Source organism: Anticarsia gemmatalis, chromosome 25 (assembly GCF_050436995.1).
Source record: "Anticarsia gemmatalis isolate Benzon Research Colony breed Stoneville strain chromosome 25, ilAntGemm2 primary, whole genome shotgun sequence".
Lineage (NCBI taxonomy): Eukaryota > Metazoa > Arthropoda > Insecta > Lepidoptera > Erebidae > Anticarsia > Anticarsia gemmatalis.
In genome coordinates, this window is record NC_134769.1 from 4,824,797 (window position 1) to 4,839,860 (window position 15,064).

The 15,064-nt window shown below is 34.3% G+C and overlaps 2 protein-coding genes across 2 annotated transcripts in view; one reads left to right on the top strand and one right to left on the bottom strand.

Moving 5' to 3' along the window:
• Positions 1-7,824, bottom strand: part of Fim (plastin-2 fimbrin) — a 53,289-nt gene extending 45,465 nt beyond the window's left edge. Inside the window, exon 1 of the mRNA XM_076130929.1 lies at positions 7,507-7,824. Within this exon, the coding sequence (XP_075987044.1) occupies positions 7,507-7,569 (63 nt within the window). The 5' untranslated portion in view covers positions 7,570-7,824. The remainder of the gene's footprint in view (positions 1-7,506) is intronic.
• A 1,834-nt stretch (positions 7,825-9,658) lies between these two features.
• LOC142983931 (protein lethal(2)essential for life-like) lies at positions 9,659-10,437 on the top strand. The gene has a single exon (XM_076131143.1). It carries the CDS (start codon positions 9,793-9,795, stop codon positions 10,321-10,323), a length of 531 nt encoding a protein of 176 aa, XP_075987258.1. The 5' UTR covers positions 9,659-9,792; the 3' UTR covers positions 10,324-10,437.
• Positions 10,438-15,064: the final 4,627 nt, after the last annotated feature.

Below are 15,064 nucleotides of genomic sequence, written 5' to 3' on the forward strand. Positions count from 1 at the left end.
ACCCCCCCTAGCCATATACACAGAAAGCATATTAGCCAAAGCTCACGATGTGAAAGAGCAAGTGATTAACGGACAAAGAACAATTCATATCTTTCAAAAATAACTGCTCTTTTTATACAACTCATTACTAAATCAATAGAACCTACTGCTACATAAATGATCTCAAATACTTAAAACATTTTTCAAATCAAGATACCGTTATTCGTCAAAGTAGATTAACACATAGCAAGCAAGACTGTCAACTCAACAAGCTTTACGATGCAATCTCAAGTAATTACAGAATCAAATAAAATCTTCATACGTTTATAACTGAACAAGGGAGCCTCGTTAACTAATGTTTAGCCTTTTGACCATTCAGCCGTACCCGCGGTCATTGCCATTTAAAAGTATACCGACCAATGTAACCTGACCTCTCGAAGTTAGCACTTTTTTACCAATGCTGTATACTGGGGGAGGTCTATCACTGGCCTTAAACTGGTGGGTCGAAGTTTTCTTTGAGCAAAACTTTTTATTGACTTTTTTATGCAAGTGTGTAGGTTGGTGAATAGATTAAGTGTTTATGTCCCTCGATGTAAGTATAATCTATAGAGTAAGTACTCGAGTGCCTGTAGTTTGAATGTCAACAACGTGGTTTGGTATGACGAGCGCTTGACATTTTGCCGCCTAGATTTTCTAGATAATATTACAAGGCTAGGACTTGAGGCGAACGTCTATCTCTTTCTGATATAAACCTCTCACTCTACTACTTTACCGTAATTAGCAGACGTGTAAAGAAATTAAAATTTTCGAACGCGACTTTTTTGTTTACAGATCTGGCAACATTACTAGACTATGACGTCACTATTTTCTTAGAGTTGCAATATCAAAAGTAAACATACAGCTTTAAGGCATCTCTTTTGAACTGCACAATGGTTTTCAAGTCTGTTTTATTCGCAGTCAGCTAGACACACACCTACATGGGTGCTAGACATCTCCACGACCAAAAGCATTCAATTTTAGACCCTATTGCTTTCATGTTAAGGTTTGACTGATATGGCAAGTGACCACATTCTTTGCTCAAGGTCGATGCAATGACCTACCGTGTCGTGTTCAAGTGAGCAAATAAACTACACTAATTATCTGTGGATGCAATTAAAAATTATTGTACATCCTTATATTGTGTTTGTTGAGTGATGTGGAAAGTGCCTACACAAAGTGTTTATGAGTACCAGCCTGTCAACACAGCAAGAAAAACGAAATTTTAAACTTGTTTGGGTACAAATTCTTGATGTTATAAAGTTATGTAGAACTAAAACAGCCTTGTTATCGCTAAATCTGACTTTCATGGCATAAACTCAAAATAAAATTTGTCAATAAACTAAGCTATGTCGATAAAACGAATACATTTCTATTCCGCTATAGATTACGAGAAGAAAAAAATACAGTGGTGTGAATAACAAAAGCAAAAATGGCATACGAAATTAAACTTGAAGTTTAATCTAGCCAAAACAAAAACAGGGTCCTAAAAATAACACAACAACAGCCGATTGCTCATATTTTTGAGGGCAATGAGTCATATCAGAGTCCGGAACTACGTACCTTAAGGTCACGAATTCAAGAGCGAAGCAATTATTTTTACAAAGTTATGGTGTACGGTGAAATTTCCAACACCTTTTTACTTCCTCTTTTGTGAAACCTTGAGTTCCTGCCAAGAGACCTTTTAAGCCTTATTTCTTGAAGCAATCAATAAAATAAATAAACTGTTATCTGACGACGAAAAGGCACGCGAATGTGGCTTTCCTAAATCACGCGATTCCCTACTATGGTAGTTTATTAACACCTTATAAAGGGCCTCGAGGAAAATCGACTAAGACTTTACCAAAGTTTCGGGCAAAAGTTATTCTCTTTAAAGTACGGCAGCCGTATGTAATCATAGTCTTTTCATAAAGTACTCTTTCCTATCATATCAATATGAAAAACATATACCACAATTATTATAGGCGTTCAAACAACCACATTGCAATCTTATCAATAAAAGATGCATTTAAGATACACAATCAAGCTACAAGTACTAGCTGGGATTATAGTCTTGCTAACAAATTGAACACATCCTACAATTAGTTATAGATCGGTGATTTTATTCACCATTTACAGGGTAATAAGATGTTTCTTATGGCGTTTCATTAAAAGTTATGTGCCGGGTCTGTTATTCGTAGGAACCAAATGATCTGTAATACAATTCTTTGGTAAGAATAAGATAGGGATCACGTCTTAGCTAAGACCTAGGACGTGCTCGTGTGTTGTGTTTGGCTATCAGCGTTATATGTTATAGAGTCTTAAACGGTCAAGATAAAGGTTATAGGCCTCTAAAAACTATACACCGCAAAACAAAGCTACTACTATGAAATCATCAGGTATACTCGAAACTAAAATTATACCTATAAATAAATGTTCAGCTTCTTCGCAACCAATTCCTAGGAAGTCCAGTTAGCAGTACCAGTACTCCACATTCTAAGTACTTAAGAGCTAATATAAACACCTCAAACGCTGACAGCCACTACATCGATAACAACATTGTTTACGTTAAGCTGTGTGTTCCGGCACGTTTCTCGTATAAATAATATCGATATTAGTACCTACCTACTCAGATGGTATGGCATGACCAAGAATGAATGAAAGTAGAATAACTTCTAAAATTTACTATTCGGAGGTTAATGGAAGACTGACATACACAAATCACATCGGTGATGTCTTCAAAAGGTCAGGTGCGTAGTACTCGTAACCGGCGGTCATTTCATAGATGGGTGACTGCATGTGAACTGAGAGTCTCCGTGCTACGGAGGGCACGTTAAAAGTCGGTCCCGGATCTATTAGGATAAATGTCGTTAAGCCACGTCAAAGACCTTCGGACGGCTTGAACAACTTTGACACCAGGTTGAATCTCAGGTGATCTTGAACCATTCCTCGTAGCAAAACTATCGATTTACAATGACAACTTTCATAAAACAAGACACAACCGGCATTTTCAATGCTACTAGCATCAATATCAACTAATAAATTAAATAGAAAGCCTTATCTACAGCCATTAGGATCCGAGACACTGGATGCAGTCATACCACTTGTAAACTGCGATTGATTAATTGGTCTAGATGCAGAATCACATGATTCATAAGTAGACCACATTATTGATAGTCTAATGAGGACTAACTGTCTGAACACGTGCGTAGTAAGTGCAGCAACAGACGTAAATAATACTGTATTTACTAACCGACTCCCAAAAGAAATACGTTCTTGATTCATCAGCATTTTTGTCATGCTCCCCCATAACCCTCAGGCGCTTGGGACTTACTTGCAAAAATTCTTAGTTATGAATCCGATCTCAAACTTAATGTTGATTAGTCACAAACTTAAAATCATGCCTTTATCACATAGGGGTAGGCAAAAACCAGAGAACGCTACTTAATAGTAATTATTCTTCGGTTAATGTCAGAGGGGGTTGAGACCATTAATCAAGGCAGTCGAAACCTTGATTCTTTTACTTGTCACCCCTTAGGAAGGAGCTAAAACCGAATTGAGAAGGAGTTTTCAAGATATTGTCGTAATTACGGGGCACGTAAACTTCGTACGTATTTTTTTCAAATATGGACCTTTTGATGAAGAAAAGAAGAATCCAGGGCGTATTTATAGCTCTAACCGAAAATGGGTACGATATGTCTGTCTTGACTTACTAAAATAAGCATCAACAAATACCTACGTGCCTGGTACCAACTGAAATTTTACCTTCACTGCTAACATTCTAGAACATACCACACATTTAGGTTTCCATACATGTTTTCCTTTACGATTTTTCCGTTACATAACACGGTAATAAAGCGGAGAATTGGTTAACCGATAACCCATTTGGTTATCCAATATCGCAGTACTTTAGCTAAAGATGTCAAGGCAACTCACGATGTTAGAATACTAAATCGTATGGAGTATTACCTGTTAAGCAATATAGTGACACATTGTGTATGTATGTATGTACAGTTTAATGACTAAGAATTATTTGTAAAATACACCTGTGTGTGACAGGTGTTGAATTTCTAATGTGCTTGGTAGGTTTTTCGATTGAGTTGTTCATTGTGGTTGAAATTTCCCGAAAACATTTTAGTAAATGATTGTTTCTGTTACAAAAGGAATGACTAAAACTAAAAAAGGTACTTATTACAGATGCTCTACTTATGTAGTAAGGATATCTGTTACTAAAGATAGGTTATTGAAAGTTGCTGCAGTTACCGCAGGTACCTAGTTAGAGCATGCAATCGACAGTAGTGATAAGTAGCAATAATGATAATGACTTACAATCTTCTGTCAGCTGAGAAATATACCTACTGTCTTTTTAATAATAATAATTAATGTCGTATAAGCTCTGATAAGTTATATCTTTGCGTTTATCTTTTTCACTAATAGGTATACACTTATACAGTCTCAAAATTGATTTAAAGTGACAGAACACTATAGACAGCAAGACAGTTATACACCTACTATATGTACATATAGTAAAATACTTTTCTTATTACATACATTTAAAGTTTTTACTACACATTAAATATAATAGATTTTTGACCTCATTGTGTCTAGGAGCTAGCACAAATAATGGTCTTACTTAAAATACGACAAGAATATTAATCCTAAACAAGAAATTACAGCCATTAAGTTAATAGTACAAATTTAACATATTGAAGAAATCGTTAACAAATTGCAGCCATTAACAATCATGAAATAATTGGTATTTAGCACAAATCATTTCATAAATCACACCTCATGAGTCAGAGCAAAAAAATCTATAATTGTATAGCTTATTGAATGAATATTAATGTATTATTCTATATAACAAACAACACAATAAAAACTTGTCTAGAATCATATTACAATCAAGATTATTATGTCATGCCTTGAACATACTTTCCATTGATACATAGAAGAGATATATGCATTTCTAAGATTCCATATTGGACTCTTTTTAATATAAGAGTAGATAGCCCCACAAGACCTAACCCCTCTCTTCGAATGGGAGTAAATGCTTGTCCAGTAGGACAGTAATGGGTTTAAATAAACCCTACAAATAAAATGACTTTAATGAACTATTACTCCAACAAACAAATATGACTTGATAAAACCGACTAAAAGAGTAGCACACAACAAATATGAACATTACCATATCTTTGATGCAGTCATACAGTAACTTTTAAAATATTAAATGCTTCAAGTTTTAATCCAGATTTTATGTTTCTGCTGATATTATAAAGAGATGTCATAAAGCATTATCAATTTTAAATAGTATTTGAGTATACTGTCAAGAAAAAAAGTATTGTAAGAAGTACTTATAAAATATGTTTATTTGCTTGAAGAATAGTCGTGATTAGAAGTAAACTGTCTCCACAAATATAAACAAATACATCCATTCCAATACCGCAGGGAACAAATGAAAGAATGTACGGTTTTGTACGGACAATATAATTTGCATTTAATAGTTTGCATGCATGGGACCGCTGCCGTCTGCATAGCAAATGAGCAGAGAATATTGCTTGGTTGTACGTCATATCTAATTGTGATAGTAGGAATTTTCTGCCTAATTGATATGGTAATTGGTTTAGAATTTATTCACGTTTTGTTGGAAAGATGTTTTTGTTTATAAAGACCCTCTGAAAATAGTTAGTAAAGTTAGAAGCAATAAAATTACTAGTTCTTAGTTAGTATAAATGCATTTCATTTTCATTCAAATGTTGGACAGACTTTATTTACATTAAAATTGTATTGAGAAATGTAACAAAGTGCAATATTTCTTTTTAAACAGCATTAAAACAATTTATTTGTGAAGTTTTTTGCATAAGAACGTAATAGTCAACATTGACCGTTAATCTTAATGTTTGAAGATTACAGCGTATTTACGTAAACACATTAAATATAATGAGTCAGTCTGTTAATGTTTACGTTATTACTTCATGAATTGCTAACTAAGTTATCTTTAACTGTTGGCAATTAAATTGCAAATATGCTTATATCTTAACACACCCAGTATTTTCTTAAGGACATGATTTACTGTAATATTTAAAATAATTACATGATATATGGGGTAGCAGACTTAATTATCTATGTATTAATATGAAATTATGAGATGCCCAATGTCCATGCATATATACCCATAATTGGGGGATTTAAATAATATATTGGAATTTTAACTCAAGACTTTTCAGCCCTGAGGTTAATAATAATATAGGTAATTTAAATAGGTAGGAGCTATTAAAGAGCTAGTTAAAATTGTAAATCTTGCCCATGGGAAAAGTTGAAGACCAAATAAGTATTACACACATAAAATCACTCCTTCTTCCCATAGGGGTAGGCAGAGACCACAGAATTCACTTGGTATGATCCTTACAAACTTTACTTGCTTCATTCACAGTCATTCATATTATATACCAAGCTAGCTGTGTCAATGATAACTTATATGTTTAATTTCAAAACTTGTTTTACAAACCTCATTTACTTCACATTCCTTCATACTCATTGCATTACATAGATATTATATATAGTTATGTTATGTACCTATTTATCATATTGTCATTTGTGCTGCACTTATCTGTGCAATGTTAACACCCTTCAAGTAATAATTGAGTGGACAGTGTTATGCATGTGATAAGGACAAACCTTGTACTTTTATGAAGCTGTTTATTTTTTTTAAATGCCATTTGAAATTACCATAAACTGATTTTTTTTTAGCTGTTGTTCTTTTTTTGTTGTTTTTTTATAAAACCAATGTTGTTCGTTTTTTAAATGGGTAAAGGCAATTTTTCTATGCCAAAGTAATGTTGAACTAAGTTATGAAAGAAAAAAGACGTAAAATTATAGATTAAAATATGAGGGCTGGATGCCACTCCCAGATAAGCTAGATAAACTTGTTTTTTTAAGTTGTTAGAATATTGATGTCCTAAGTTTAAATTTTAATCTAGACTTAACCACAATATGGCTTTCCCACCAGTTAATTAAGTTACACAACAGAGTTAAACACTAATCAATAGATTATAATTAGTAGGCTAAGGACAGTAGCAGTTATTATTTAGTACTTATTCGAGTTTGAAGTATTCACGTGACAAAAATCGATAAATTTTATGAGACATAAAATTACTTTGAAATCGATAAAGTACTGCAAAAACACTCGTTCTAGACGATTTACTTATATCTTTGACTAAGAAACAAGGCAAATACGACGTATTTATGTTAAAACGACGGTTAAAAACAATGGAATTCGTGTCATCGGTAACATCGCAGGCATTGAGCGCACCAAGGCGGACCACACGCGGCCTCAGAAAATACACGCTAAAAACCCGTACGCTAACATACCTTACACAGCAAACCATCCACGGAATATTGCAAAACATTACGAGTAAGCAATGTCCCGAATCGAACACGCCGATTTGCCGACAAATCAATTTCAATTAAACTCACATTTTACGCGATATTATGTATTAAAACTTATAAACATACCTGCTCAAACTGCTCCCTGATCTCAGTCCTTTCCTCGTCGGTCAATTTTGAATTATCTGCCATCGTCACACAAGTAAAATCACAAAAACTAGGATCACATCGACAACTTAGCAAGTGTTTGATGTATGTACGCTCTTTTCACAGTTCACTTATTTACTAGCGGTATACGTATAAAAATAAAAATGTAATATGAAAATCACAGCACTCGGCAACTAGTGGAAGCGAAGGAAACGCACTATAAAATTACTACAACGCGGTCTCGCTACACAGTCTCGTAAAGCGAGTGCAAATTATAAATACGTCAAGTCAACCGACCACTGCGCAGCGGTTGTTTAGAGATGCGCGTCACAGTCGCTAACTTAATTTCGAGTTATCGATATAACTTAGGCGACAAACCGATTAAAACATAAATTGTTAATGGAGTTCACTCATGTTTGAAACTTAAATGTATTCATTTCTATATTGTAAATTAAATAGTTATTTATTAGAGTACAAAACTTTTTGTCACTTTTACGTAGTATGCATACAAACTTGATAAAATCGCGCCTTATCATATTTAGGAGGAAAATAATGCCATTTTGTAAAGTTAACGGTAGGTAGTTAAAACTTAAAACAAGGGAAAGAAATGGAATCAGAAATCAACGAATATTTAGAAAAGTAGGAAATCGCCTATTTATTTTGTCCTTCAGAGACGTTTGTAATTTTTAAAAACTTTATAGATCATAAATTTAAATTTTTAGTTAAAAAGTTAGTGCAAAAACTGCTTTATACATTTATAAAATTTTATGCCAGCCCAATATATATCAATGAAATTATCAATTCGATATTAACATAATCGAATACACACATCACTATGGAATAGCGTTGCCGAATGCTGTTTGTGAGTAATGTTGCTATATAATTGAACAAGAAAACTAATAATGACGCGAACCAAAATGTTTTATTAAATATTTAAATTAAATTTAAATATCCCTTTTAAATTAACCCCATTACTATTATTAAATTGCAACGAATTCAACAAATCAATAAAAGAAGTAAAAAGTCTTCATACTTAAATATGGCAATACAAAACACAATGCCCTTATTAAACAAAGCGCCATCTAGTGACATAGAAATGTTGAAGTTTATAAATGCGATTCCGTTATTATTTCGCCGCCGAAGCTAGTTTCGCTACTCGCTCCAAGATGGCAGTAACGCTGTATATACCTTTCTAGAATGTGTCCTCTGCGATAGAATTGAAAGCAACGTTCCAGAATTTCAAGGAATATTCTACAAAGTTCGATACAGGGCAGATAAACCGTGGGGTCGCATTATTTTGATAACATTAGGATAACAGAAGAAAAAAAATTATATTGATCTATAAAATAAGAAAAGTAGCGAATTGTATATGATGCATAAGCACATAATTATGAGGACAAATTTTGTGATATTCGAATTAAATATATTTTTTTATGATCTTGTTTTGAAAGTTGTTGTTACCTATCTAGGCAATTATTGTTATTTGCGCTTTACAAATTTTATTAACGAATGTTTTATTGTGCGATTGTAAATATATGCAAAGAATAAATTTTATTTATAATGTTAATGACTTATATAATGAAAACTAAGACCTTAACTTATTAATTGAAATAGTTTATGTTCAGTTAGTAAATATGTTCATAATGATAAGTATTTTAATTGACGTCTTTTCGTGCTGTGTACACTAACGTCATTTAGTTAGTTAATATGATTTGCCAAAGTTTAAATAAAATAGGTACGGTGAGCTATTTACCATCCGCATTCATATTTTTTAATATAATTACTGTGCAAGGTTGCTAAATAAAATACTAATTTATTTTTCTTTTAATGTTTATGCGAAAGTAATTTTACACGTTGAGTAAAATTAATATCATATTCTGTATAAACAAATTATGTAAAGTAGATGCCTACGCAAAAAAGATAAATTTAATGTACCAAAAATACTCAAAATCATTTAACATGTATTTACATTTCATACGCTTCAACTAGTTACAATGTTTTTAACGCCTGCCAAAGTATAGTTAGTAATAATTATACAACACAACAATGCGACCCGTTGCTTGAGCTTCCTTCCATCGCGAAAGTTCCACTCAATTCTAGTAGATGGCGTTACCGTATATAATCGCGGTGCGCGCGCTGTTCGTCAACAGTTGAATTTGAACAAGCGACAAGCGAGTTTGAAGGAAGCAATTTGGAGGAGAATTTCTCTTCGCTCTTCGAAATACTCGAATTATTCTAGTCTGAAGCGTTAAATATCGATAAGAAAAAATGTCTCTGCTACCGTATTTGTTTGACTACGAGATGGAGCGTCCCCGGCGCCTGTTGGACCAACATTTCGGGTTGGGGTTGACGCCGGACGACTTTCTGAGCATCGCGGCTGGTCCGTTGATGAGCAGGGAGTACTACCGGCCTTGGCGTCACATGGCTGCAGCTACCCGGGACTTCGGTTCAAGCATCAAGTCGGACAAAGATAAATTCCAAGTGAACCTGGATGTCCAGCATTTTTCGCCTGAAGAGATCAGCGTGAAGACTGCGGATGGGTATATTGTGGTTGAAGGTAAACATGAGGAGAAGAAAGACCAGCATGGGTTCATATCCCGTCAGTTTACTCGACGGTATGCGCTGCCAGAGGGCTGTACTCCTGAAGCTGTGGAGTCCCGTCTCTCGTCGGATGGTGTGCTGACGGTGACCGCGCCAAGGAAGGTTCCTCTCGCCGTGCAAGGAGAACGCAAGGTGCCCATCGCCCAAACCGGACCTGTTCGCAAAGAAGTCAAAGACCAAGCTAATGGCGACAAGTAAAGATTCCTCCGTATTTCAGTTACCTACAACTTCGATTATTTTAAAGTACTGATTTTAATTTACTTTTACTAAGACTGATTTGTTTTAAGGTAATAAATGATTGAAAGTAGGTAATTTTGTCTTTTATTTTACTCAATACAATACACAGGACACATTAAAATTGTATCACACACGAATTTATTACACATCCATCATCACACATTATTTTTCCTGAAGGAATAAGACAGTCAATTTCCTTAATATTCTAGTATGAATAGAAAACCCATTTGTTGTAAATCGGTAGGTTCGTCTAGGTATAAGTGTCGCCAAACGATTTGATCAGTTTTGGTACATCATAACTAATATTTGAAACGTTTGGAAAGAGCAGGGCGCGACGGCGAAGGTTATTGCACTTCGATCGCTCCCCTTCATAGCAAAATGTACAACAAGCAAAATGAGCACGGCACTTAAAATGTACAAATCGCATAATGTGCAAATAGCAAAAAGAGCAAATCGCATAATGTACAATACGCATAATGTGCAATACTTAAAATGAACACTATACGCAAAACGAGCAAAAAGCAAAATGTACATAGTCGCCTTCGTTCACACTAACCACTTACTGCCGTTTCTTAGTTTGGGGTTTGTTGGATTCATATAGCATTGTAATAAAACAACTTCACATTCAATATAAGTTTATTTATATGTTAATAAAGGGAACTTAAAGAGGCGTGGTATGAAATCCTTGAATCATCACCAAATAACAAAGCAATGAAGACTTGCGCAACAACTAATTCTGTTGAAATTATATTATTTATTTAAACTTAAAAGAAAACAAACTAAAATGCAAGTCTTGTATATATCATCTGTAGAAGAAATTGTTTAACGGAAATACTTTTAATATGCAAACTGTTTAGTATTTTTTTATACTTTTTATCAAAGACGATGTCTGCTTTTCTCCTATTTTTCATTGCCGGCTCAAATATGCTTTTTTTAATTTTATTCTCACTGAACATATGTAGCTTCTTTTTTAATTTATAAATGAAAAACATTAAACTTATCTTTTTCGGAATTTTGGCATTCAAACGCCTGTGCCAACCTTCAACAGGATTAGTTGTTCGGTGTCGTTGATTGGCACAGCTTAGAATCTTTGGGTTAAACTTGGGATACCACGTCCGTTCGAAGTAGAGTCTAAAGGCTCTCATTGCGTTGGTATTTGGCGATGATTCAAGGATTTCATACCACGCCTCAGGATCGCAATCATATTTGCCGGCAATAATGGTAAAATTGAGGACTTGCGCACCACCATCCTTTCCTCTTTGGTCAAATTCGCCTTTAGCTTTTTTGCTTTCTTGTGTATAGCTGCATTATAATGATGGTAACAACCAAAAAGATTACCGTCCGGAAATACTGTTTGGAAGGCATTGATTTGATATATATATGTTACTGTAAAAGCCCGAACTGTGGTAAATCCTAAGATTTTCCGGTAATACCTAAGATTTACCAACTCTCAATGGTAAAAGTCCGAACAAGCCAGAGTTTAAAAACTATGTTACGATATATAAAAAAATCCTCGTTCATAACTATGTTTATAACTATTTCACGGTATAATTATATACTGTGACATTGTTATAAAGAAGGAGTTTTGGGCATAGCGACATGGGTAGGTTAGGTTAGAAGGCTAAGGTGGGAGCGAGCGAAGCGAAGCTCCCACCTTAGCCTTCGTGGTTATTTTTTTTTAACCACCCAGAAGGAGGAGCCCCGAAGCGGGGCTCCGGCGACATCTCGATATCATCAAGTGAATATAGGTAAAAGTTCGAAATATATATATATATATATATATATATATATATATGTATGTATATAGAACAAACCCCGCTGATTTTAGGATACTAACGATCAAAGAAAAAAATCTCCACGAGTCGGTCTTGTAAACATGCCCTAACAGTATTGATGAACATTTTGCTTTTTGCTCGTTTTGCGTATAGTGTTCATTTTAAGTATTGCACATTATGCGTATTGTACATTATGCGATTTGCTCTTTTTGCTATTTGCACATTATGCGATTTGTACATTTTAAGTGCCGTGCTCATTTTGCTTGTTGTACATTTTGCTATGAAGGGGATCGCTCGTTTGGTAACAGTAGGTAGGTGGTAGGGTAGGTGGTACAAGCAACATACCCCTTTCCAGTCTGCGCCGAGTCTACGTTTAGTTTGCCTTCAAAAACATTGACACAATTGTTCCATGATAGGAATAATTAATTATAGTCCAACAACTTAATAGAGAGCCTTGGTAATAAAATTCTGAATTAACCACATCAGTGAACTGTATAGGCTTGCGGCTTGTTTGATACATCTTCTTCACTTTGAAAATACACAGAACTATCAATTGTGATCTAGATAAATCGCGTATGCCAGACTCTACTCTCTCACCAAGTTGTAGGACTATTATGACCTGGTGTTATAGACTTAATTATGGACCAACTTGCGCGTCTCGGTCAAGCGGAATGATAAAATATATTTTGTGTTATTATTCTATTATAACAATAACAATGGCTATTGTGAAAATAAAAAAATTATATTATTATTTTTGGTCTTGTTTTCATGTATTTTTTATGATTTCTAACAACTAATATGTTTATTTATCTGTACAAGATACAAAAGCTTCTATTTACATTTTACATACATACATAAACATCATCAATCCTGTTATACGAGCTGAAGGTGACGGCAGAGATGATATTCATCCACGTTTTGCAATTAACATTGTTAGTCCCAATTAGTCCCAAATAAAAGGGGCAAGCCTATTGCCATATACCGGGCACGTTACCAAACTCCAGGCTACTATAGAGAAACCACATTACCCCATCTGGGAATCGATCCAGAGACCTCATTATAAGCAGTCGGATACCCCAGCGCCACTGAGGCAGTCAAATAAATTATTATCGTATAGAATGTTTCACCAATGGAAAGAAATAAAATAAAATAAATTTAACCCATTAATGTCCCACTGTTGGGCAAGGGTCTCCACCCGTAATGAGGGAGGGGTTAGGCCTTGAGTCCACCACGCTGGCCAAGTACGGGTTGGGGACTTTGCATGCCCTCAATAAATGTTATTAAACAAATTTTAGGCATGGAATGAAAAGAGTATTAAAATATTTATTACATCAGGCAAAGCGAACGGTAGTAAGCTAGTCAAATATGAATAAATTATAAAGATTTAGTAGAATCTGATAATATCAGATTGTTATCTAATTAAGTGAATATAAGTAAGTACATAATTCTGTTGTGTATCGTTGTTTTTCATGAAGCTAGATAAAGATGTTTAATTATTTTGATTTATACTCTTACGTATAATAAGTTCAGATTTACGTAACAATCGAAATATTATTATGCTTAATTGTTTCTCACTATTACGAGAAATAAAAATATAAGTTCTTGTATGTAGCTCGATTCTTTACTACTATCGATTACAGACAACCGGCTTGTCATCGAGATATGTATGAAAATCTGATCAGCGCCTCTAACAGGCGTCGTAGGAACTATTTGTGTAATACATTTTAAATGTCTATCGATACTAGATAATATCGACTGTAAATAATCGTGCATATAAAATTACATCAATGATATTTCACCATTTCAAACTATTACATTAAAATCTTCCGTTTTAACCGTTCCACGAATTAAAGGCCACAAAATATTTTTTTTTTTCCTCCACTTACTTTTTAAAGGGCTTATTGGTTTTTATCCTTATTGAAAATATACAGCATAGTCTGTTACTCTTTTAGCCATAATTCCGCCATAAGGTAGCTAAGTAGGTTATGCTCATTAATAGCAAATGGATTTAATCTTTAACGTCCTACACTACTGATTGTTATTTAATAGGTTTTATTATATGTTATTAAAGGACACTCAATATGACCCATAACTAATGACTAATATATGTACTAAATAATATTATTCTGTGTAAAGCGGAAGAGTTTTTTGTTTGATCGTGTTAATCTCAAGAGTTGCTGAAGAATTATTTTTGTGTGGAATAGTTAATTTATTGAGTCTGACAACCAGTCTTACCGAGGGGTATCGTGTTGTAACCAAGGTAGCTGGGTTATGTAGGTTCGATAGGCAATAGCTGGCAGGTAAGACTGAAAGCCGATTCCAACATCTATACTAAAATACTAATCTATACTAATATTATAAAGATGAAGTGTTTGTTTGTTTGAACGCGCTAATCTCAGGAACTACTGGTCTGATTTGAAAAAGTCCTTCACTGTTAGATAGCCCATTTATCGAGGAAGGCTATATATCATCACGCTACAACTAATAGGAGCAGAGTACCAGTGAAAAATGTTACAAAAACGAGGAAAATGTTGACCCATTCTCTCTTACGTGACGCAAGCGAAGTTGCGCGGCTCAGCTAGTTCATTATACATAGATAACTAACAATTAAAATGGTAAAATAAAATATGTTACTTTTATTGCTGTCGTTTATTTGCTAAGAAAACAAGAATATTAAAATTAGTCCTTAAAAAATGCGCAAACATTTTAAATACTGTGACGCAAGCGAAGTTGCACGGGTCAGCTAGTAGTTTGATATAAGGCTAGGCTGATTGAGTACATTTATTGAAGAAAATCATAACACCACGCTATGTCTAATAGGATGGGAGCAGTAATAGAAAATGTTGAAAAATAGGAATGCTGTGTCCACGGTAACTAATTCTAGAACTAGTAATTTAGATTATTCTAAACATGGAATAGGTTTCCCT

Excerpts from the sequence above, each read along its gene's own strand:
- LOC142983931 (XM_076131143.1), top strand. The coding sequence starts at position 9,793 with ATGTCTCTGCTACCGTATTTGTTTGACTACGAGATGGAGCGTCCCCGG.